Source organism: Xiphophorus hellerii, chromosome 6, assembly GCF_003331165.1.
Source record: "Xiphophorus hellerii strain 12219 chromosome 6, Xiphophorus_hellerii-4.1, whole genome shotgun sequence".
In the NCBI taxonomy this organism is placed as follows: domain Eukaryota; kingdom Metazoa; phylum Chordata; class Actinopteri; order Cyprinodontiformes; family Poeciliidae; genus Xiphophorus; species Xiphophorus hellerii.
In genome coordinates, this window is record NC_045677.1 from 11,060,028 (window position 1) to 11,084,894 (window position 24,867).

Sequence of the window (24,867 nt, forward strand, 5' to 3'; positions counted from 1 at the left end):
AGATTTCTAGAGGCAAGTGATTGCTCTGGATTTCATTTAGAGATACTAGAATGCAGGGAGGTGAATACAAATGCCTGCCACACACACACACACACACAAAATTTCCTTCTGCTTCCAATTTATGTCCTACTTTGTCTTGTTCTGCCACATAAAATCCCAGTAAAATGCAGCAAGGTTTTTGGATCATTTTCAATCATGATCAAAGCAAAATGAACAAATATTAAGGAGACCAAACGGTTTGCAGGTGATAAGCATCACATCTTTCTTTGTCTGTTTTATTAAGGAACCAGTTGGGGGACAGTAATAGTGACAGACAGCATTTCTACTTCACCAATTGTTCGGTAGCCACAAAGAAAACAAGTATAAAAACCAAACAACAATTCACATTCTTAAAAAAGCAAAAACATGCATTGAATTCAAGCGATATGTGCAAAATAATACTAAGGTAGCTTTTGACAGTGTTTTGTTTCAGACCGCCCTTATGGCATACATACTGGGCTTGCTTCCTCTCATGGATGCTGCACCGCGGTGCTTATAGTGATGGACGCAGCATCAGCTAACTAGCATGATTTCATTAATGAACCACTGAACACCAATATGTCCCGCCTCCTCTGCATATTCAAGGATGTCATTTCTGTGTAGTGAAAAGTCAATACTGCTGTGGTTTGAGGTATGCTTATAGACCAAAGCTGTGCACTGGCAGAAGCAGCATTTTAGGATTTTCAGTTTTAATCTAACTGCAGCTGATATTTCACTGAAATTCTTAGATATGCAACTCAAACAGCGTCTGTGTCAAATACATCTTGCAGCTGTTGAATATTAGTCTGTAAATGATACGTTTTCACTTTTTTCCCCCGGGAATTTCAAGTGACAGCCTTCGTTCACTTTTGTGAAATGTAACACATATCTGCATGTGACATAAACGAGTCAGGGGAAGTTGAGTTATTTTACTTTAAAAGTACAAAAAAATAATTTAAGTTTCTGCGTCAGCGCAGCAGGGAAATTTGACTTTTTTTTTTCACTTTTTGTTTCATTTTTGTTTTCAGTTTCTGTTGTTTACGAACTTTTAAAAAACTAACGTTCCTGAACGCGGTTTTAAGCGTTACCGTCAAATATGTGCATATGTTAGTGTTTATAAGACAACTTTGATTTTGGGCGTTAGAGGAGCCAAATTGACGTTAAATCCAAAGAGGCTGATTTTTCCCCCTCTATTTTCAGTAGCTTTCAAGTACCAATAAATACCACTACATAGTTAAAAACATGCAAACCTGAAAATGTGCCCTTTCATTGTCTGCTAATTATTTGCTAAGACAATCAGACAAAGGAAGATATTTTTATAAATAAAAAAAGCTAATTAAAAAAGGTGAACGTATAAAAAGCACAATTAGACTCCATGTTTTAGTCCTTACCCAACAGTAGATAATGCCAGTTTCTAAAAAGCTACAAGGAGTTCAGTCATGACAACACGGATTGAAGCAGTGAAGAGATGAACATGCAGGACGGTTAGGAACGAGTGAGTTTATGAGTACTGATAGAACGGCTGTTCATCCGGTCTGAAGCCATACGCCGTGGCTGGTCGTCCTGTCAATGAGCCGGCCTGGTCAAAGACATCACTGACGTCTCTGAAGCAGAAAGATAAACAACAAGGAGCTTTAGTTTTCATAAGAAAGAATGATGTGAAATGGGATGAGCAGATGAATGAGCTCGTCCTGTTTATTTAGGTTAAAGTAAATAGATTTCGAAAGAAGCCCAAAATGATTCAGTTTTGAACTTTAAAGCCATTAGGAAACCAGAACCTACTTTTGTAATAATTAGACCCTTGAGCAGAATGATCTTTATTTGGAAAATCCAAAAATCAACAAACATGCTAACATTGGCATGTTTGTTGATTTTTAGATCGGGGTCCTGCAGTAACACTAGACATACTATGACAAGTTGCTCTGTCGTCCAACCATTAATGATGACTAAATGTAAATATATTGACGACCCTCACCCTGAGCCAACTCGTCTATTCGGCAAAAATCGCTCCAAACTCCAATCCAAAGTTGGCAACTCTGAATTTTATCATCGCAGTGGAATACACTGCTCTCCACTCACTGATATGAAACACACCAATAATTAAAACAGGTGACCATGCTCTGCTCTGACGGTTTGTGTTTGTAAGATGGCAGAGAGCGCCCCCTCCTGGTGATTGCCAACTCACACGCCATGGTGCGAGTCTCCATTCTGAGGCTGCAGGTCGCCGAAGAAATCTGGGCTAACTGAGCCGTCTCCTGGAGTTATTCCATCTGAAAAGGTTCGACAGGAACAAAACCGATTCAGTCAAGCTGCAGGTTGTGTCGGCTTACTGCAGAGTATCTTATTCGACACGCATAATTCTCAGGGCGTACCTGCGCTGTAGAACAGATCCGTCCTGTCGTTGTCGTTATCGTAGAGGTACGGTTCGGCCTCGTCGACCTGGCGACTCTCAACCATCTCCAGCCACTGGTTGTTGTGGAAACGAAATTTCTCTGATTGGATCTTATACCCCCACTCCAAGTCATACTCCTGGTGGAGGAAGAAAAAATATTAAATACTAAAGATCAACAAAGCGAATTTTTATTCTTTATTTAAAAATGTACACGTAAATATGGGTCAGATTTCCTAACTAAGATATTTCCCTGAGCCAGACATCGTCTTTGGCCGATAAAAGTCACGCAATACCGCAACACACTCTCTGCAGACTAAACACAGAGGTTTAGTACTTGGATGTGATGCTAAAATAAATATTTGTCAGTTAAAAAATGGGTTAAATTTACAGTTTTCAATCATTTTTACACGTCAGTGTTGATAAAGACGTGCTGTATGTGTCAAGCTAGCTAGTGTCACTACCCAAGACACAAAACATTGTGGGTTTCCCACATTGTGGGTTTCCCACACCACCAAGTGTTGAGTTCATGATCCTTACTGTTGAAGGAATTTTCGTTGTTTTATAGGATTTTCTGAAGGTTAGCAAATTATATGGATTTCTTTTTGGGAATTTCTACCAAACGGAGACCAGATGTGGCCTGCAGGTCGCCATCTGAAGAGGTCTGACTTACAGCAACGATGTCGAGAGTGTTGTCACACACTTTCCTAATCTCTGCGTTCTTGTCATGCATCAGATCAATCAGGTAAGCTGGAGCCTCTATGGGAAAGGTTAAAGGAAAACAACAAAGGTCTGCATCTTCTCAAAAAAAAAAAAAACATTGTCAAAGCATTTCGGTTTGTTGTCGATAATTATCAATAGGATACGAGTGTCTTTAATGATGACGTCTCGAGTCGCTTGGTGAAACACCATCTGGTAGAAGACGTACACGATCTGACACACAAACTCATCGTCCTCCTGGCGTGCTGCGCAAAAAACACATGATCATAAGAGTCAGTGGCATATTTTTGTCATGTAAAAAAAACGAACTACAAGAAAAGTAAACCAGAACAACCTAGTTGCACAGGTAAGAACGCTGTACACTTTAACTAGCTGAAAAATATAGATTTCTTGGATTCCTCTCGTCATCAGTTACAGTGAATCTGATTAACATGAAACAAAGTTCAGCCATCCTAATTAGCTTTTTGCTTTAATTAAAGCCACAGTTTGCAGAGAAATTACAAAGGATCAAAACGTTCTCATTATTCACAGCCATCATTGTGAAGAGGAGAAGAAGAGAACTAAGTGACATTGCAAAACAAAACGCTGCTCCTCCGAAGAGAATGGTATAAGGTGTAAAAACCTTCGATTGATGATCTTTAACTATTCAGTGTATATTCCGTGAGTATGTATTTACCATTGAGCAGCTCAATAAGGGCAGGGATGATGCCTGATTTGGCCAACATGACAGCGCAGGCGTCATCTATAGAAACCGTTCCGATCATTATGACCACCTCCAGGATGAGGTCGTCCTCTGCCGAACCTGAAACACAAAGTAATGTTAGCATGGGAGGTTCTCAACTCAATACAAAATCAATTCATAAAGTAAAATGGAAACATTTTATTTAAAAATATATATTTAATTCAGTAATTTGATTTTTTTTTTAAAATTAACTAATGTGTCATGCAGATCGGTACCACGTAAAGAGATATTTAGTTTTTATGATCCCAAAAATTCAGTTTTGGAGACAATTCTAAAAAAACAGACGGTTTTTAATGTTTAAATAATACATTATGACCTGCACTATTATAGGTAACCCTGTTAACTTGACTAGCAGACTGTTCACAAAGAACTACAAAAGGCCATTTTTAAACAAGCTTGTAGTTCGCACAACGTGCGATGTAAGCATTTTAGTAGAAGGTTAGTTGGAAGGAAAACGTGTGCACAAGCAACAGCAACAACTGCAGCCTTCAAAGGATTGTGTTCAAGGGTTGGAAGAAAATTTACAAGCTAGACTGCAGCTTTAGTCAATGCTTTCCTGCAGTTACACATTTCTATCAATAGAAATAAAAATGGCTGAGAGCAACTCCTGCATCTATTTAGTACCTGGTTTAAGTTTGTCCTTGAGAAAAGGCACCAAGTTATACTCCTTCAGCACCAACTCCCAGTCGAGGTCAGGGATAGTCAGGTTGGCCAGCGTGCCCAGACACTCCAGCACCCACTCCTCCTCTTCCTCGGTACGGATCTCTGCCGCCAGGTCGCCAACGTAATCCTGAAAAAGGAAAACATCCCAACTCAAGAAGATCCTTAACAAAACGATTTATGCCATCAGCCGTGAGAAGTGGCGGTTTCTTTTCTCACAATGTACACCAAAACTTACAATGAACAGCGGCTTGGTTGGGCCGTCATGCTGGGAGATGTTTCTGATCATCTTCATCAGAAGGCAGTCTTTTGTTTTCAGAGCTCTCTTCATTAACATCTTCAGCCCGTTTCCTTCAAAACGCAGAACAAAACTGGTTCGAACGGGCCTCTCCTCCACAAGCCGCCTCTTCAGGTAAAAGACGAAGCGCTCCTGCTAAACGTGACTTACCTTCGCACATGAGCTGTGCGTTCCTTTTGTTGGCAGCCAAGTTGATGCAGATGGAGATGAGCTCCGCCTCTATTTCCTCTCCGCCGTGGTCGTACAGCATCTGCATCAGCTACATCCGGACACAGAAGTTGAGCTCATTCATTGGAGAGAGAGTCCGTCACTTTAAAGGTAAACAGAGGCCACTGTACCTGAGGAATGCAGTCGGTGTAAACAAACATGCCTTTGAAGCGGTCGTCCATGCTGACGTGGTACAGGACGCGCATCACCACCTGCCGATTGCTCTCATCACCTGCGTGACGAAGGAACACGGTTTGGACTCTGAACGCAGCTCACAGTACTGCGGACGGCTGCAACAGAGTCGGTCGTTACCCAACAGCGACGTCAGTTTAGGCAAGAGCCCGACTTCCACCATCTTGGCTCTGAGTCCCGAGTCAAAAGAGAGGTTGAGCAGCAAGCGGAGAGTCAGGTTTAGCAAATCCTCGTGCTCACAGGGAACCAGACGCGCCAGGCGCTCCACAGTGTCGAGCTCAGCCTGCAAGAATAAACGCAAGCAGTTTAGTGCTATTGTATTCAAATCCTGCAGATTTGTTTTAAAAAGTATGGTGCAAAAATGATCAAAAATATATAGGAGTATAAAGGCAAAACAATCACAAAAACTCATTTCAACAGGGCACCATTGGAAAATTCACGTTGAAGTGCGACGCGCAAACTGCAATGTGTAATCTTCATAAACCGACAAAGCAGTAGGGGTGAGCAATATGGACTTCAAATGTTATTGTGATATTTAAAATGGTATGGTTGTGACAGAATGACAGCATTCATAGTGCCACAAACACAAATAGTGTTCTTGAAACACTCATTTGAAACAGGCAAAACTCTACTTACTTAAAGGTAATTTTATTTATATAACACATTTTCAGCAACAAGACAGTACAAAATGCTTTACAGGAATTAAAAGGAAATACAAACAAAATAAACCAAAGGAAAGAGCAAAAGAAGAAAAAGCTAATAATGTTGATCCAAAATAAATGAACTATATACTTCTATTCAGGATTACTAGATAAGTATAAGTAAGTATCCTCTGGTCTAATTCCTTTTCTGGGTTGGGAGAAAAGGAGTCTAAAATTGCTAAGGTAGTTTTTCTGGGTTCCAAGTTCTAATCCCTGTTCTGTGTTGCTAAATAAGTGTAAGTCAGTAAAGTAAGTCAGTAAAGTAAGTAAGTAAGTCAGTCAGTCAGTCAGTCAGTCAGTCAGTCAGTCAGTCAGTCAGTCAGTCAGTCAGTCAGTCAGTAAGTAAGTAGGTATTCTCTGGACTTTCTAAGTGTGTTCTAAATTAAATTAAAGAGGTGTGATTAGTATCACTAAACTGCATTCAAATGTGTTTTGGAATTTACTGATATTTTTTGATGCTCTTGTGGAACAAATAGTTGAGAAAATAGTAAAAAAAACAAAAAAACATTTTGAATAATATTGTCAGTTTTGTTTTTTTTTATTTGACATTATTAACTGAAACTTAAGACAACAATAAATCAAAATTTACATCCAGATAAGAAATTCTTAACCATAAACGACACAATAAATGTTCGTGCCTAAGTTTAAGGATGCAAATCTGCATCGCTTCATGAACAGGACGGATCTATTCTACAGTGCAGGCCCGGGCTCACCATGTCATTCTTGTTCTCCAGGAAGATGGACAGCTTTTTCAGAAACGAAACCACCAGCACCAACAGCTCCTCGTCGTCGCGCTCGAGAACTCGAACCAGCAGCCCCACGATGTTTTTATTCCTCATCTTCAGCTCCGTCCTTGTGTCTTCAGCGAGATTCAGCAGGAGGTAGAGAGATACTGGCAGGCGGAGAGAAAGAAGAAAATGAGCAAGGGAAAAAAAGGGCAAACTGGCCAAATGCTAATGAATGAGATAGCTTCCTTTTGTATTAATTTTAAGCTATTCATACCGTGAACCTTTCCATAGTTTGTCACTTTAAAAGGATGAATTCTTGTGTATTTAATAGAAATTTCATGTGGCAGATCAACACAAAGCAGAGCATACTTGCAAAGGGAATGTGAAATACTGGTTTTCAAACTTTTTACAAACAAAAATGTTACAAAAGAGGCGTCCATTTCCTGCAATTGCAGCTGGAAGTCTTTTGAGGCGAGTCTCTGCCAAGTTTGCTAATGTAAATTCTGAATTTTTCTGCTCATTCTTTTTGTTGTTATGTATTAAAAAATATATATCTTTTTTTTATTATTATTACTTGCAGTTATTCTCAAACTTGTGTTGCTCTGTCACATAAAATCGTAAACAAATGCATTGAAGTTTGTGGCTGGAACAAAGCAAAATGTGAAAAAGCAAAAACAAAACAAAAAAAACTATAAAAACTTTTGATGTGAGAAGTGTGTACATCAACACACTTCTCACATCAAAAGTAAAGAAAACGGTGATCTTAATTATTTTATTTCACCTCTGAGAAGCTGCTCCTGCTTAGCCAGAAGGCCTTGGTATTTCCTCAGAGCTTTGTCCTGGTCTCTTTTTAGAGAGCCATTTTCTGGTGCTGACTCACGTAAAAAAGCCACATTAAGGAAAAAAGTGTCATGCAAGCCATACAGGCTACACAAGAGAGGAGACAGACAGCTCAAACTGTAAAGGTAAATGATAGGGTTTGCAAAAAACGAAAAAGGATATAAGCCTTGCTTTTCTTGCGCAGCTCCTCGCGCCACACGTCGTACCTCTTCAGCTCATGTTCCACCACGCTCATACACAACGCCCCGATTTTATAGTGACTCACCACGGCATGAAACTGAGAGAAACTGCAGCACAAGATGCAATGAGGTCAAACAGTGATGTCGGACATACTCAAGGAAAATGTCTAAGCTTGCGTTAGGGTTACCTGGAGAAGCAGAAGAAGATGTAAATGATGATGGTTGCCAAGTCGACACTCTGCTTCCAGTCCTCCCTCAGAACTCGGGCCAGAGCACCCAGAGCAGCTTCTGTGGCGACACAAGGCCATGTTCATGCTAATCAACCTCATGTTTTCTACCACAAAAAAAACAAAAAAGGGGCAGCACCTGCAGCACAATTATGGAAACTCCCAGTAAGAGAAAAACTAATATTTTCAATTTGGGACTTAACTTTAGTACATTTATTCAGTTTAGAAAGGAAAATATTGTTTTTAATAAAAGCATGGGTGTAACAATTATTAGCCTCCTTAATGATTTCTCTAAAATAAACGCAAAAGAAAGATGTTCATAATTTGTTATTAACTTCATCTTTTGATCAGAATGATTAGAAATATTTAATCAGTAATCAACACTTTCCTGTTTTCTTGTGGCATTAATATGACACAACGGCCCATTTCCCCTAGCAACTCAACATGGGAAAGGCAAGAGAAAATATCATTCAAGAAAACGGCAGCTCGAATAAACCAACCCAAATCAACAGGAATTTATAGTAAGTCTGACTCGAACTGTGAGCAAGATGGTATGGGAGGAAGGGGAAAAAAAACCTAAAAATAACTGAAGCTAAAGGGGACATCCTCGGGTAACCATGTCTCCATAGCAACGGTTTAGTGGGATGATAATGTACCGTTGTGTAACAGCTCCTCCAGGTTGTCGGGGTTGCGGGCGAGCTGCAAAATCAGAGCAGAGCCTCTGATCTTCTCTGGGATGCCTTCATAGAGCAGCTCAACATACTCTTCTATTCTGGTTATAGTGGCTTCCTCGTTTAACTAGACACAAATAATAAAAGAAGCAAAACCGACAGACTTAGAAAGTTTTATAACAAAACATTTAAAAAAAACTTTTCTAGAGCGCAATAGTTTCTAGAAGCACTGCTACATTTAGTAAACATTAATGTTGTTATACCTCCATTCCTTCAAACGGCGTCAGGTCTTTGGGCTTCACTGCTCTTTTCTCTTTCCTCTCCACTGATGAGGGGGGAAAATATGTGAGAACGAAACTATATCTAATGACAGTGTCATTCAGTGCAACACTGAAACAGATGCATAAATTAAGAGTAGTAGTGTCCATCTCACCTTTCCCTTCCACTGGGGAGGATTTCCTGTTCTGCAGGTAGTAGAGCAGCTGCTCCACCTGGGGCAAACGGGAGATGGGGATGAGCTTACACTCCTCCACCACTTTCCTGGCCAAAGCTGCCACATCTGTAGTGGGAGAGAGGCTTTTCACACGGATACTGGAGGGGAAAAGAGGAGAAAGTGGAGGTTGGCATAGAAGAGACTGAAGTAAACACTTATGTAAAGAATCTATTGATCTTAGGTTTTTATTGGCCTGCGCTAATTTTCCAGTTTTCTTTAAGCTCGGACCAGCTAAGTTTTATTTTGGACCATTTGAATTTTCTTTGGAGGAATTAAAATGGCCAAATGACTGCCGGTATATGTAAAATTCAACAATTAAATGTTGTGTGAAGTGTGAGCAAAAACGAGAAAATGCCCTGCAAGATCCTTGCTGATCATTTTCAATTGAATACATCTCACAACACCAAATAAGACAGCAAAGAGTCATCAATAACGGGCTGTTATTGATGTAAACCAGACGCTCTCTCACATTTTCTGTCCCTCCTTGCGTTCCCCTAGCATTGGACCTCCGTCTTCTCCCAGAATGGACGCTTCCACCTCATAGTGGACCACCAGGGCCTTCTCTGTGGGGTGGACATCCAAACTGCCTGCAGTCACTTTACTGTGGGTGATAATGAACAAACAACTCAGGTTTTAAACACTGTGAAATCAGTTTACAGACGTAAGATATTAAACTCAGAATTAAACAGAACAGTTAGTTTACGTTATGATAAGCTTGCTAGCTGCAAAGAAAGCAACAATGAGATTTATTTATAACATTTTTTGTTTATTTCAGGCAACAGAGTTGATGGCTCTGTTGTCGTGCAGCAACAAGATCCAGGGTTTGGATCTGCCATCTTTCTGCATAGTTTCCATGTTTTCTTCATGCAGCTTCCTCCCAAATCATTACAAATCATTATTGTTAGGTTAGTTGGCCTCTCTAAATTGCCCCAAGGTGTGAGTGTGTGGTTGTAGGTTGTGTTTCTCTGTATGTCCCCCAATGACCACTGGAGATATAGTCACCAGTTTGTCTTTGATTCAAAGGATGCTTCAATGAAATATTATTTCAGTACACCTTTATACAACCACGTCAGTCCAGGTCCTTTAATTCATCTGCACAACAGAGTTACTTTTCAGTTAAACAAAATCCAATAAATGCCACTTCATTTACTGTGGGAAAATGTCCCTAATGTTTAATAACGGTCCCACAACATGTTTTCATGTGGAGCGTGAAAACATTTCAGATTTATTTTAGTCTTGCAATTATTACTTTAACAGAAAGATGCACATTTCAAAAAAATACTATAACACACACACAAAAAAATATTCATCTTCGTATGATACCAGTAGACACAAAAACTCCCCAAAGTAAGTGGCAAAGTTTGAGTCAGATAAATGAATCCATTCCCTTCGCACTTTAATTAATGATGATGAACTCTATTGAAGATTTTGGATGTGAGCATTAATCACATGACAATCTGCTTCCCTCCTTCTTAAGTGTTTACTTACATCTTTCTTCTATACACGTATCCATAGATGGATCATTTAATATTTAATATCATGTTCTCTAAGAATCTGCCTAAAGTAAAGTTTTATTTTTATCCGTCAGCCAAGACCATCTCAGCTCCCACAGGGAGACACACCCAGACAGCAGCAAACAATGGATGGATGGCAAAATGACAAAACATTCGAGCTATATATTAACAATTAGCTGGACTCAGTGCATTAATTAATTATGACGTCAGTACACGTAGACACAATTTGTTATTATCTTTTCAGTTAGCCGGTTTTTTTTTCACTGAAGCTTTTAGCTAGCTTAGCTCTGACCCAGATTTACTTGACCTGGCATTTCCTCAATTTCAAACCGGTTTACAAAATGTTATTAAAACTGCATTGCACGATATCACTGGGTGGTATTTTCAGAAGGCTTTTACAGAGCTGGTTGTTTATATTGTCGAGTATATAAAGCCGATCCTTGAACTAATCTGAACGGAAAAGCTCATGTTTTACATTGGCTGACCAGCAGCGCTAGCATTGGCGAGGTGCTGATGATTGGTAAACGCTGTGGAAACAAAACTCACACTTGGTAAAACATGTTTCAAATACGTCCCTAAAAAGATGGATTGCCGGTGGTATGCCGAATGACAACAATGATTAAATTACAACAGCTATCCGTAAAATGCACGGAAACGTAACCAAGCAGACAACGAAGCAAAACTAAGGGAAAAAAAAACCATTCACTCAAAACCAGCCTACTTCAGGTACACTTAATCGGTAGTTACAGTTGCTATTTCTTCGAAGAAAATAGCTTATTGATCACATTATGTTGACATGAAAAAAAAACGATTAAAATCAGTCAGTTTTGAGTTCTACTGCTACTTACCGTTTGAGGTACCGCGCGTCATCCTGCATTTTCTCCCACTTTACGGTTTTACGTTTTTAATTATTATAATAGTTTGATCACATCTGATATATTCCCCAATAAATCACGACTTCATCAATCCGACAGCTGCCCACTGATACCGCTGTCAACAGAGAAAATACCTTGGTCTTCTTCTGTTTAAATTTGACGTTGAAGAAACGATACTGCCACCTAGTGCGGAGGAGGCAGCATAGCAGGAGCGCTGAGTAAAGCATAGGAATGAATCAACTCGGTCCTTTATCTTAAAATGCTAACTCGCAGTTAATAAATAGGGTTAAGTGAACGTTTAACGCATTTTCTCGTCTTTTATCTTTTATCTTCTTGAAAGTGACAAATGTCACAGTTATTTCTTGTTCGAATCTGTAGTCACAACTAGAAAAAAAATTAAAAAATTACCACACAGGCAAAAAGAACTGAAAATCTTTTTATTGTAGTATAATGATAGGAATTTTATATTCCTCACACCCTCAAGTTTACATCTAGCTGCTTCTAAATTCAGTCAGATTTTGCAGGGTGCCGCTGGATATTTACTATTGTGTGTTTAATATATTTATACTTTATTCCTCAGCTCTGATTTTCTTCCACTCTACGCTCCTGTATTCTCCTTTTTTTTTGTTTATTCTCTTTCTCAGGTTTCCGTTCCACCCGCTTTAACAGGATTTACTTTTTTTCCCGTCCTTTATTCCACTTCCCCCGCATCATCTTCATCAGCAGCACATGCGCTGAACTCCTTTTCAGGTAGGAGGCCGTATTCATTGAGAAATCCTTCCACATCTGTCGCAAAGAATTCCTCATTGAAGTTTTTGGTGATGGCCAAGAAATTTCCCAGTAATTCACCAGCCTTGTAAACCAGCAGAGTGGGAAGAACCTGGATACACAAACAAGGATATGCAAAGTGGGTTAACAGATTTAAATATTTATGATTTATCAACGTATCATAGCTTGTTGGTGAGAGAATTGTAATTGTAAAGTGGAAATGGATGGATTATTTTCAACATTTTCTACCAATAATAACTTGAACGGTATGGCACACATTTGTATTCAGGTCACTTTTAACACGATACTACTACATCCAACCAGTTGTTTTCAGATTTATCTTAATAATCTCAAAATTAATGCAGATATTCTACTAAAGGCCTGAAACTAAAATAAAATGTTTTGGTCAACATACAAAAGCACTATATGTGGTAGACAAACACACACTACACATTACACTGAACACACCATCAGCAGGAAAACAACCCTAAACGTACACTAAAAACTACAAATGAATGATTTACATCAAATCATACTGATGCACTAGAATGGCCCAGTCAAAGTCCTGACCTTACTCCAGTAGATGAAATTGATGTTTACAGAAAGCTTTCTGTCCAATCTCAATGAGTGCAAGATGCTTTAGAAATAGAAACAGGTAGAATTTTCAATCTGTAGATGTGAAAGGTAGTAGAGACATAGCCCAATAGATCTGAATACAAATCTCTGTTTAGATTTTTATATGTGAAGCATGACTCCACTTTACAAACACGGCAAACAATGTGTTGGGCTATCTTAGAAAATCCCTAATAAACTACACTGAAGTTTGTTGTAACTTGGACAAAATTGAAAAATGTTAAGTGGGACAGATTTGGACTCAGCATGAAATGGCGGTTTTAGCTAGTGCTACTTTCCATCTGGATGTTATTTTAGCAATCTAAACTATTCTTCTTAGTACTATTTGTTATTTTATTAATCAGTGCACTGACCTCAGAAGAGAAGCGTTCTGCAGCACCTGTTGCCACGGCGTCAATGCGACAGAACTTGACAGTGGGGTACTCGGAAGACAGACAGTCCAGACAGGAGTTCATCTGCTCACAGCCTGCCAAAGGACACGCAACCGTGTGTGGTTGGATTTCATAGACGCTATGCTGATAAAGCAAACTGTGTTCTAATGAGCTTCATGAAAACGCTGACCTTTGACACCATGCTGGTAGATGTGGACCACAACCAGGGTCAAACGATGCTCCTTCTCTATCACCTCCAGGAAGGCTTCTCCACTCTCCAGCTCATGGACACATTCAAACTTCGGACCAAAGCTGAGGCGCTCGTGCATTTCCTGCATGCACTGTTTCCTGTAGCGCTTCAGGCAACTCTCATCCTCCTCTTGGATCAGCTCGTACTCCTGCGCACTCATCTGAAGATGAAGACATATACGTATCATTTTGCAATGCAATTCATTCGATGTGAGCATTTGAGGCTTAGTGGAATACCTTTCTGTTCTGCCTCTCCTTGTCATCGTCTCGAGGATTAGACATCTGTCTCAGCAGCTCTCGCTTTTTTTGAGGGACAGTCTGATCCACACTGTCCAGTTTGTATCTCCGCCAGTCGTTGATTACACCTTTTGGGCCTGAAGGCACGCAAATACATAGATCCACAAGCATGATTTCAAACAGACAAGAAAAAACTAAAATATTTTCACTTCTTAGGATATGCGCAGACTTTGATTTGGAGTTCAAATTTCAAGGCTTATTTCAAAGCTCATTCAGAGGGAACAGCAGCCTGTATCAAAGTGGGAAGTGTAAATAGATGTACAAAAAGCTACTGCAAAATTCAAGCATTACTGGAGTTATTTTTTTCATGCATAGTTGTGCACTGAGCACTTATCTGATATTCCTCTGACCTGTGTGATTTGCAGGTAGCTCTTCTTCTTCTTGGAGAGACGACATCCTTCAAGTGGCCTGCAATAAACACAACAAATAATGTGGATTAAAAATCTGGTCCGTACCACATGCTAACCCCTTCACAAAGATTAAACACAAACACAAGCAGCAAAATATAAATAAGACAATTTTTTGTCAATGTATTAATTATTGAAACAGATTTTTATTGTATTTTCCCATCTTTGATTCCTTTATTTCTTAATTTATGTATAATCAGCATAATGTTCCACTTCAGCTGCGTAATTCATCGCTGACTTAGGCTTGCTTAAATCTGCAAAAATAGAAACTGGGCTTGATGATTAATCCGATTGTGAAATTGTGTTATTTTCTATCTACTTTTAGTGCTATGATCATATTTAATATTTTTAATAAAAATTTCCACCAGAATGTCTATGCAAATCAAGCAATAACATAAAGTAAAATAAGGTTAGGGTTAGTAGCCCTAACCCTATCCCTAACCTTAACCCTATAATAAAGTAAAGCTAACAATCAACCTTGAAAATATAAAGTATTTCTTCTGTCAGAGGGTGCAAGATGCACAAACCAATGCAGTCAGACATCCTGTTGTCACAAGCAGTTAACATGAACCAGGCTGAGGTATGCTTATCAGATTAGACTGAGATTACTAGTATGACATGCACACATTCTGAGGACATCTGCTTATGCATGTGCGTGTATGTGCTATGACATGTGTTTGTATTTTCATATGAAGATCAATTTGTTGTGTTGCTGCAACCTCAAACGAATCCGTTAGAAACCAGTGACAGAACTATTTTATTCAAGTAGATTGTCCTTGTTTTTGTGCCAGTTTGAGTTCATTTAAGAAGCACATCTGAAACAGTGTGAGTTCTTCCTGCTCACAAAATATTTACTAATTTAAGAGACTGCGTAGTTTTTCATGCCTCCATAATGACTAAACATCACATTAAAATTCTTCTCTGCACGTGTTCTTTATTTGTAAACATACCAAAAATAATTTGCATCAGTAACATTATAAAAAAAAAAAAAAGAACTGACTGTGTAGTCAGTACTGGTGTTCCACCCACTCAAAACTGAAATCCTTCACATGCACAAAAGAAGACACATAGAAAGATGCTGATTCAGCTGAGCTGTTGATGACTACTGAGTCCTAATCTGCGCCGGTCAGAAAACCTGTAAAGCCCATTAGTTTGAAGGATGTTGTCTATGCAACACAGATTTTAAATGATTGGTCCGAATTAACATTGACCCAGCCAGTAAAGAATCAAATAACAAATCAATGATTTTTCTTTGAGAGCTTCTGAACAAATCAATATATATGCATTTTATCACGTGCAACTGAAAGAAGAAACATTTCTTCTATGCACAAAATAACTGATGCACAACAGCTTGATAGCAAAATAAAACCTGCAAAGAAACTTAACGAAAGTGACTTTTTTTTTGCTGAATATAATGTTATGAATATAAGTGATGGTTCTAACAGTTTGAAACAAAACCTGCAGCACAATTTTTAAAACAGCAATATGGTTCTAATATGACTTACTTTTTATTATTGGTCTCAGTCTGTTGAGTCTGTTTCTTTTCTCCTCACAGTCCAAGTACTTACTGGTCAGCCAACACGCAGGAGTGAGGGGGACAACAAGCTGGTGAGAGGGTGGGGACAGAGATGAGTGACTAAGCTTTCTCTTCGCCGTCATCTTCATCATCCCTGTCACTTTAACGTACAGTCTAATATGATTAGGCATAATACAGGTGCAATTTTATGGATTCATTATCTAACCCCAATTAAAAAGTAAAATACTAACATCTTGAAAAGCAATGGCTATTAAGCATCTGTGGTCATTGATAGTGGGTGTTGATGAGTTTTAGACCAATCTGCTTTGCAGAGTTGTTTTAATTTAGTCATTTTGGAAGGTTTTCAAACAAACTGTGTGGACTTTGACAAAGGTTTAGGGGACAAACTTCAGCTAAAGTCCTTGACAGACAAAATCGTGTCTTCTACAAATAAAGATGTTGATCTTTACTAGATTGCTAATCATTTACAAGTCGATGTTGCCATAACGGAAAGTGATTTTTTTTTAAAAGTGAACCTGTCAAAAATGTGGCTGCACCTAACTTTGTACTGGTGTATGTGAGAGAAAATATTGGGCACCCCATGTGTGGTCCACATAGTGTATATAAAAACAAGAAAGTAATAATAATCTTTAATATTAATAAGTATTGAATTGTTGAAAAATGTCAATTGTCAAGAAAACTCATGTCTACTGGCTGAATGGTCAACACAAAAACAAAAACGCTGCGTCCCTGGGTGGGCTCGAACCACCAACCTTTCGGTTAACAGCCGAACGCGCTAACCGATTGCGCCACAGAGACAACTGCACATGCCACACCGTTAGTCATAATTGAACACTGGAATCCAGACGGAGCGTTACTATTTTTATGTTTTTTTGTATTTCCAACAACTGAAATTGTTTAGTAGACAACACTTTTAGCGTCACCGGATAATAGCGCCTTGCATATACAACGCCACTGTCTAACGTGAAATAGGCGTTTACTTAACTTAACAAGTGAAAGAACTTAATAAATCAAACAATTCACAATTAACTAGCAAAAACCAACAAGAATTGCGGCGTCGCAGATATAAAGCGAGGCACTGGAGAAGCTTCACGTATCCGTACTCAACTAAGCTAGTGTTAGCTTGTGTGCCTCACATGCTAACAAGCTAACGACATCGCGCCAAAAACACCATTGCTTCTTCACTTCAAAGTAAACGAAAAAGTTATAAAGCATAACAAAATAAGACAAAATGTGTATTGGAAAAAGACTAATAAACATACAACAAAACATCTAAATATTAAAGCTGCTCTGGTTAGAAATAGGACATGGCTCCACGATGGAGCGCACAGCAGAGTGGCGCAGCGGAAGCGTGCTGGGCCCATAACCCAGAGGTCGATGGATCGAAACCATCCTCTGCTATCAACTTTTTTTATGTCTCTTTTACCATACTATCTACAAAATATAATTCTGCTATGGGATGCTGAAATTACAGGCACATACAGTATGTGTTTGTGAAGCTGTTGTATCATTTATAAACATCAAAAACCAGTGACGTGCGGTCAGGGGAGGCAGGTGAGGCAGTGCCTCACCAGCCATCATGGAAAGAAAGAAAATATATAATCATAAAGTAATTTAAATTGTTATATTCATCCGGTGGTTTGTACTAAAAAATATTTATTTTTCATGTAGCTTCACCAATTTCGATTTTTATTTGTTCAAAATCGCTGAATTTTCTTATTTTCCCATTCAAATGCTTGGAAGCGATGCCGGTGAGGCAGCAGCGAGCTCTGCCTCACCTTGGATTGCGCAACCCCTGGCTCTGCGCTGGCTGCTAAGCGGAGAGAGCATGTTGCTGTACGGCGTCAATAAAATGGTTTAAACAAATTTAATATGTGAACTTATTTCCAATAATTTAGCTTATGTATATAATGTACAGTGCTTTTTGTCACCAACTGTGTTTGTGTAACGTGTTTCGTGTAATGAGCGATTATAAACGGCAGAGAACAGGTTCGAGGTGAGGCAGGCAGTTCTCTTGCCTCATGGCAGGGGGCGCTCAAGATCCCAGACGTTCGTCTTGTTCACTCCTCAACTGCCGAGTAAGTGACAGCGAGCTAGGCTAAACGATTCGGGAAGCAAGTCAAGTGCAGCGATAGATTATAATAGAGATAGTGATTTTTTTCCTCTCGCTTATCCCGACTTTCGACATGGATGACTACATTACAACACTAAAAAAGTTTTCTCAAGTGGACTTTCAATCAAAGCAGGTAAGACAGTAATAACATTTATTTTGTTTTGTTTTTTAAGGAAATGTGTGTTTTGTGAGCTACAGTTTGTATGTGTAAGAATGCAGAAGTGAAACATAACCTGTAAACTGCTGTCAATCTATGCATCTATTTGCAAATCTGATTCTGATGACGTCAGTGCCTCACCAGCTATGAACCTCACCGCACGTCACTGTCAAAAACAATATGTCAATGTTAACAGATGTCCAAAGTATATATTACAGTCTTTCTTTGTGAGATGAAAGTGTTTCATAGTTTCATTTATTTTACAAAGTCAAAAGTGGGCTATATTAAATGTCATAGAAAAGATAAGCTGCATTTCAGTAGATTTTGAAGATTTTTAAATAAATTATAAAATCCTATATATGCTCAGATTCTATGTATCTCTCTGTCTATCTGTCCATTGCCAAATGCAATCTCTCTACATGTGAACTGCAGTGGGCCTTAAAAGTAAAATCTTTAACATTTTTATGAAAAATACATTCTTCTCCAACCAAATAACAATTATAAGCTGAGTTGTGCAGCAGATGCATAACAGACTATCTGTCTATGTGGAAGAAGATAGGCAAAAGAACCATCTCTGTTAGTGCTTTCAGGAGAAACCAAAGGACAGGAGATGTCATATAAAAAAATTATCTCTTACAACATGAGCGCTACAACCAGCTACATTTCCATAGCCTCTTCATAGTCCATTGTTTTCTGTACAAAGCTAAATGGATCAGTCATAAAAATAAGCATAAAACAAAAGCTTTACTGAGCTTTACGTGCTCTATTAGCCACAGAGGATCTGTGGTGGGTCAAGTTATTGAGGACACAACTGTTGGTCAGCGCGGACAGTTTGCAGTTCAGAGTTTCTTTACTTTTTCCCCAGTAACAATCCCCTCCTTGATCCGTCTTTTCTTCTTTCGCTTTGTCCTCCTCCTCCAAGTCAGCCTCACTCTCTTCATCACTGCGCTCATCTTTTTCAAGCTGTAGAAAGTAAATACAAAAGGTCAACTCTGAATATCTGAATAACAAAAATATGGATATTTTTCAGAGATTTTTATCTCTGTGGATAAAAAAAAAAAATCAGAAATGCTATCCTGAGTTCAGGCATCACTGTGAGTTCTCTCACCTTGCCTTTCAGGAACTTGTAGACCATGCGCAAGATCAGCACAGCCCAGAATACGTGAAGAGCTTGCAGCACCATCAGCAGGATGTTAAAAAGGTAGTAGCCAGCAAAAGGCTCAAAGACCTCCATGGACAGGAGCAGGGTGGTCCGAATGATTCTGGAAGAATTAAAAACATGAACAGTTTTTGTTACAAAGTATCGTAAAACAACTTAAAAACCATCTAACACTTGTCTTCCACTTCACAATTATATACTACAATGTGTTGGTCTAACACACCATGTCCAGTTTAAATGAGTTGAGCTTTGTGACTGTAAGAATACAAAATAGATAAAAAGGTTAAAAGGGAGACTAATACTATTCTGATACACTGAAATCCTCACATTTTCCAGTACTATTAAAACAAATTCTTACCTGCTGGGGAAAATCACCAGTCGAGTCACAAGAAAGACCACAGCAAACACAACAAACAGAGAGTCACATGTCTTCCTCCAGCCGGTGCCGTAGTTGAACATCTTAGCCGACTGTAACATGAGCAGTTTTTACATCGTTACAAACTTTATTAACCCCACGTCTTCATGATAAGTAATCACTAAGGATTAGGAGGACAAATGATGAGTGTAATATGAAAGAAAATGAAGATCTCAGATCAACAGAAGCAAATCTTATACTTACTCTATATGTTGTCAGCATGGAGTTTTTTTAATCATTCTATAAATCCTACACAACTTAGATTTACATTCTAACTTTGTTTCTTATGCAAAACCCTTCCCTTTAACCAAAAACCTAAGGTCATCTTTCCTCTCTATGTGATTTTTAAAAATCAAAATCACAAGATTTTTATGCAACTTCCCTGCCGGTTACAACACAGATCTCACTGCAGATCTTTTTCTCAGAACAGCCTAAAGGGCAGATTAACCCTTTGACTATGAGCTTAATTGAATTAGGCTGCCAGTTTATTCAAATTTGATCGGCCTACATTAGGGGGAACAATTATTGTTTAATTTTCAGTGCAGTCACCTCCAGCAATATGTCAGACGAGTCATGAAGCAGCATGACCAAGGTGCCGATGCGGATGTAGTTGGCACAGTAGGAGAAACCGAGCAGGAAGATGGTCGCCAAATGGTGGATCACCTGCTCCTTAAAGTCCTGGTCAAGCGAACATATAGACGAAGGGAGTCAGCATGGACAAACAGGAATAACCTTCAAATGTGAACAGAGGAATTCAGATTTTTGGTCACTAATTAACAAGTGTGGATAGTTGTGGAGATGAAGCGAGTGAGGCATGAACTGTAACCAGGCTGAAGCTACCACAAGACTTGTTAGCAGCTCTCTAAAGTGAAAATGCAACATTAATCAGTGAAGGGGTGCTCATATCTTTACCTTCCTTTTGACGTCCACGGAGATCCGGAGGAGCAGAGAGCCATAAAATCCCAACTCCAGCATGTAGTACCAGAAATGAGCATCCTCTAAGGGCTGGGACAGAGTGATAACAAGCAAATAAAAATAACTTAATACTTGAAAAACGCTTACATTAAGGTAAGCGTAAGGTAAACTTTAAACTTCCCAAGTTGCCTTTTTAGATATTAACTATACGGTACATTTTATTACCTGCTATTATTCATGTTATTCATGACAAAATAGACATTCCCCTCACTGCTGATAAAAACGTCATTATAAGACAATGTGTAAAGTTTTGTTTTAAGATCAGTCAGAATGTGGACACTCCACAGTTTAACACTGCTGTATACTTCGATGAAGAGATGTTAGTGTGACAAAAAAAACAACAAAACAAAAAAAAATTATCTGTAAGTCAGCAAACCAAAGGCCAGAAAAAATGTGAAGATTTGACTTTTATCTTTTGATACAAATACAACAACACAAACTCGGTAAGCTATCGGGAACAAAATACCATCAAGTAAAATGTTACAGTCTGTTTTCACCTGAATAGGATAATGCCTCCAACATTCCCTGTGATCCCAGAACCAGGGTCTCTGTTCACACATGGACAAGAAAGACACAAGATCAAGTCAAAATAGGGTGGCACACAAATTTCAGATTTACGGTGTATCAATTTCAACTCACGTTGACTAAGGAGGTCAGTCCAGCTACAAATGCTGATAGGTAGAAGAAGAACCTCCAACTGTACAAACAAAACTTTAGATTAGACATTTTGATCAGGCCAATTTGTCTTGCATTAGATTCAATGCTCCAATAGAAGACGATCTGGAAGTGATTTAAAGATCGCCTTAAGAAAGTGAAAGCACTCACGCAGCTTCAGCAAACTTCTTGGTTTGACTGGGTCGGTCTTGGTTCCGGCGAACTCTGAACCAGCTCTCAATCTGTCTCTGGGTTTTTCCACATAACACCATTAAACTGACAAGTTCAATCTGAAAAGAGAGGATTGAATTGTGAATTGTTTTCTGGCTTCAACCAAAATCCTCACTGAGGAAGAGGCAGTCGGTGTAACTGCGGCACATGTTTCCCCCTCAGGTTGAGTTTTCTAGGAACTGGGATTATTTAGGTTGGTCTTATGCTTCTTCACTTAGCAAGATCCTATCAACAACTACCAAGAAATGTTGAAGTGTGAAGTAAACATCTGAGAAATCGAGGCCAAAGGCTTAAAACTGCAGCTAGACCACTTTTTTGTAGAGCGCCGGTTATGCAAAATCGACTTTTTTGAGCATTATAAGAACTGTGCCAAGACAAAAAAAGAAAAAACAATTAAAAATAAGTCATGATAGTTTAGAACGACAAATGAATTTCATGAAATAATTTGATAATATTGATACTTTGCCTGAGCCTACTCTACATAAATCTGTTTTGCATAATATCAGATAAAACCAAACGGCTGTTATCAGAGGCCCACACAGTGGAGAGGTGAATCAGTGACTGTATGAATCAAGTGGGGGGATTTATTTACATCTGACAGTTCTAGAAAGAAAAACCATTAGGCTACATCAAAAATTCTACTTACAATACAATTTATTTGTGTCGCCAAAATCTCTGATAAAGGAAAAAGGTGCTAAATTTGTCGTTAGTCGCTTTTTTAAAGACAAAAAAGTCACTGGACGTGTTTGAAAAGTCGCTAAATATAGCAAAAATGAGGGAGGGTCGGAACAGGTGGGAGCTTTTTAAAGAGACAGAGGTCAATTTCAGGGTGTCCGACATAGCTATGATGCAAAGTTAAATTTCCTTTAAGTTGTGTTTGATATATCCAGCATTTTTATAACAACTGAAGGCAACATAGTTACTTGATTGTGGTATAAAATAGTACTATGGGCCTGAAAAATACATAATACTTCCCCCAACTTTTCCCTCTTAAAGGTACATTCTCTTTTTCTATTAAGAACCTTAATTTTATTTGTGTGCATTCCCATGCTGTCATGTACTAGCTTATCTTCAGCACCATTACAGGGAACCCTGTGACCTAGTGCTTTGCAAAACCTTTGCTTTTGGAAGCTTCAGTGACTTTTCCCGTCAGACTTTGAGATTCAGACTTTGGGTGATGAAGGCAAAGCAGGGATAGTTTGTAACAAACGTTTCCTGAGTTGGATGTGCACGTTCTTGATGGACTTGATACTGAAGCTGCATGTCAGAGAGAAGTGTAGGATGCAATCATTCAGTCACTTTATCAACTGATGTTCACAGTGAACCATTTTGCCCTTTAAACTCACCTGTGTCGGCTGTTTGCTCCTGTGACAGTAATACGACTCCAGCAGAGGGGAGGGGGCGGCGCTCACTTGCAATCTATTCTTCACCCCCAGACATCTGGCGATGGGCGGGGCCAGAAACCTGCGGATGAAGAGAGGGGTTTATCAAATGTTTTGGGGTCACGAGCGCAGGAAGTCGGGGTTAATAATACCGCAATTAATGGGACTGGGCTTCTTTGAAAATTCAGTTTTCTATTTTTTCTTAACAACCAATAGATTGAACTGAACTGACACAAAACAGATTTTTTAAAATTAGTTTTCACTACTTTGAAGATGCCTAATTAACATAATCATGACACAATATATCTTAATATTGTTGTAAATCACTGATATGATGTTTTAATTATGCGGAATAAGCCAATGAAATTCTTTGCTTTTTTCTCTCCTAAAACAACATACACACAAGACAATTAATCAAAGCCTTAATTTTCACTCTGTATTGATTGCAGCACCAGGTACTCAACCACTGTAACCACAAACAAAGTCCTGTTCTATGAAAAGAGAAGTTTAAAATGAAGAGCATTGCCTATAGCCCTATTTAACCAACAACTAATCGTTCATAGTTTCTGTCTATGTATTCTCTAAAGATTTGTTTTCCTAATGACAACAAAGCCTGCCCTGCTCTGCTAATGCACCTGCTCATATATTCCCATGCTGCACTGCACACTTTACAGTTTCCTTGCAGTGGAGATAAAAAAAAAAACACATTACAACCACAAGCTTAAATGTATTTTTTTGTGATATGTGACATCCACAAACACAAAATAAAACACCACTTGTAACGTAAAGGAACTGGGTCGTTCTGAAATTTCTATTTTCTGGAACAGCGAGCTTAGTGGTGCTGTACCTCTCAAACACGCAGCGAACTGCGACAAAGCCCAGAGCGAGGGGCAGAGCGATCAGAAGATCCTTGGGATGAGGTCTCTCAGAGTCCGGCAGCTGCTCCAGGTCTCTCCAGGTCACACCAGGTGGAAGCCAGTACTCCTGTCTCCACAAGTCTGGAAGCAAATCCATTTTTTTTCTTCCTGTGGACAAACTACAAGATTCTGCAGGAGGAAAATGCAATAAGCAAACATGACTTATTTTTCCTTGCAACATTTGTTATGGTAGAAAGCCCCAGAGGTCACCTTCACTCTATTTTCCAGGTATGATGCCACAGTTCTGGTCCAGTAACTAAACAGTAGAAGCTTATGCATAATGTTGAGTATTTCCTGCATGGGGATTTCTCATTACCTGGTCAACAAAAATGCCCGTACACAAATCAGCCCAAACCTTCCCAGCATACATTAAGCACTTACATAGGACACAAAAGGTTTGAAAACATGACATTATAAAGAACAAAAAAACAAACTAAATAAAGAAACTTCAAATATGTTAATTAAATGTCCAATTAGACTTCTAATTAAAGTGCAGCGAGGCATTAGGAGGACATTCATATATATATATATATTTTATTATTATTATTATTATTATTTTTACAGTGAGAGACACCGAGTTGGGTGAAGCCGTTCAAAGAGACGGCCGGAGAGCAGAACCGTACCTGTCAGCAGTAGCTCTGTGGACGCGGTGTCCGGATCAAACCTGCAGGCGGAAGCATAAAAACCCGCTCAGAGGGAGGTCTGGTCGGGGAGGTCAGCGGTGCTGCTGTATCCCGACGAGTCGACAACAGGAGGACAGACACATATGTCAAGCCTGACACGATGAGGGGAAGTGGTGGGCTCAAATTTCAAAATAAAGGGCTGGTCATCTGTTTGGGTCTACTAAAGGGAAACGAGGTTTTAAGAGTAAAACTGGGCAATTCATTAGGTCAGATTATACGGAAATGCAGCCATGTTTTGTTGGTATATGCCCACATGTTGATCTTTGCTCCCAAATCTTGAAGTAAGTGGTTTCGTCTTCAAAATTAAGCACAAATTAAAATCTTTTTTTCTTTTCTTTTTATAGCTATTTCAGTTTAACGAAACACATGAAAATTTGGATGTTTGCAGCCCATACCTCCAAAATTGATCAAATTGTTAATCCCTTAAAATCTTGTCAACCATATTAGAAATTTAGTAACCTTTTT

General features: G+C 39.0%; 3 protein-coding genes and 2 non-coding genes across 5 annotated transcripts; 1 reads left to right on the forward strand and 4 right to left on the reverse strand.

Annotated features, from left to right (window-relative positions):
* Positions 1–236: 236 nt before the first annotated feature.
* LOC116721351 (kinesin-associated protein 3-like) lies at positions 237–11,600 on the reverse strand. The gene is made up of 20 exons (XM_032565014.1): positions 11,428–11,600; positions 9,535–9,666; positions 9,006–9,163; positions 8,836–8,897; positions 8,558–8,699; positions 7,863–7,962; positions 7,658–7,782; positions 7,437–7,535; positions 6,641–6,819; positions 5,347–5,509; positions 5,166–5,266; positions 4,978–5,086; positions 4,768–4,880; positions 4,494–4,659; positions 3,804–3,929; positions 3,274–3,372; positions 3,081–3,166; positions 2,391–2,547; positions 2,204–2,288; positions 237–1,622 (listed from the first exon to the last, which is right to left on the reverse strand). Exons 1-20 carry the CDS (start codon positions 11,454–11,456, stop codon positions 1,520–1,522), a joined length of 2,334 nt encoding a protein of 777 aa, XP_032420905.1. The 5' UTR covers positions 11,457–11,600; the 3' UTR covers positions 237–1,519.
* A 276-nt stretch (positions 11,601–11,876) lies between these two features.
* On the reverse strand, positions 11,877–17,219 carry pdca (phosducin a). Its single transcript, XM_032565026.1, has 7 exons — positions 16,979–17,219; positions 15,685–15,784; positions 14,123–14,180; positions 13,713–13,849; positions 13,417–13,636; positions 13,209–13,321; positions 11,877–12,334 (listed from the first exon to the last, which is right to left on the reverse strand). Exons 3-7 carry the CDS (start codon positions 14,166–14,168, stop codon positions 12,146–12,148), a joined length of 705 nt encoding a protein of 234 aa, XP_032420917.1. The 5' UTR covers positions 14,169–14,180; positions 15,685–15,784; positions 16,979–17,219; the 3' UTR covers positions 11,877–12,145.
* On the reverse strand, positions 16,441–16,514 carry trnan-guu (transfer RNA asparagine (anticodon GUU)). The gene has a single exon. It is a non-coding gene; the product is annotated as a tRNA-Asn (tRNA).
* trnam-cau (transfer RNA methionine (anticodon CAU)) lies at positions 17,046–17,117 on the forward strand. Its single transcript has one exon. It is a non-coding gene; the product is annotated as a tRNA-Met (tRNA).
* A 172-nt stretch (positions 17,220–17,391) lies between the features above and the next one.
* LOC116721356 (ceramide synthase 2-like) lies at positions 17,392–24,490 on the reverse strand. Its single transcript, XM_032565021.1, has 11 exons — positions 24,343–24,490; positions 23,650–23,848; positions 22,767–22,884; positions 21,361–21,479; positions 21,175–21,232; positions 21,033–21,083; positions 20,473–20,565; positions 20,110–20,238; positions 19,504–19,613; positions 19,095–19,248; positions 17,392–18,949 (listed from the first exon to the last, which is right to left on the reverse strand). The coding sequence occupies exons 2-11, from the start codon at positions 23,814–23,816 to the stop codon at positions 18,731–18,733; spliced, it is 1,218 nt and encodes a 405-aa protein (XP_032420912.1). The 5' UTR covers positions 23,817–23,848; positions 24,343–24,490; the 3' UTR covers positions 17,392–18,730.
* Positions 24,491–24,867: the final 377 nt, after the last annotated feature.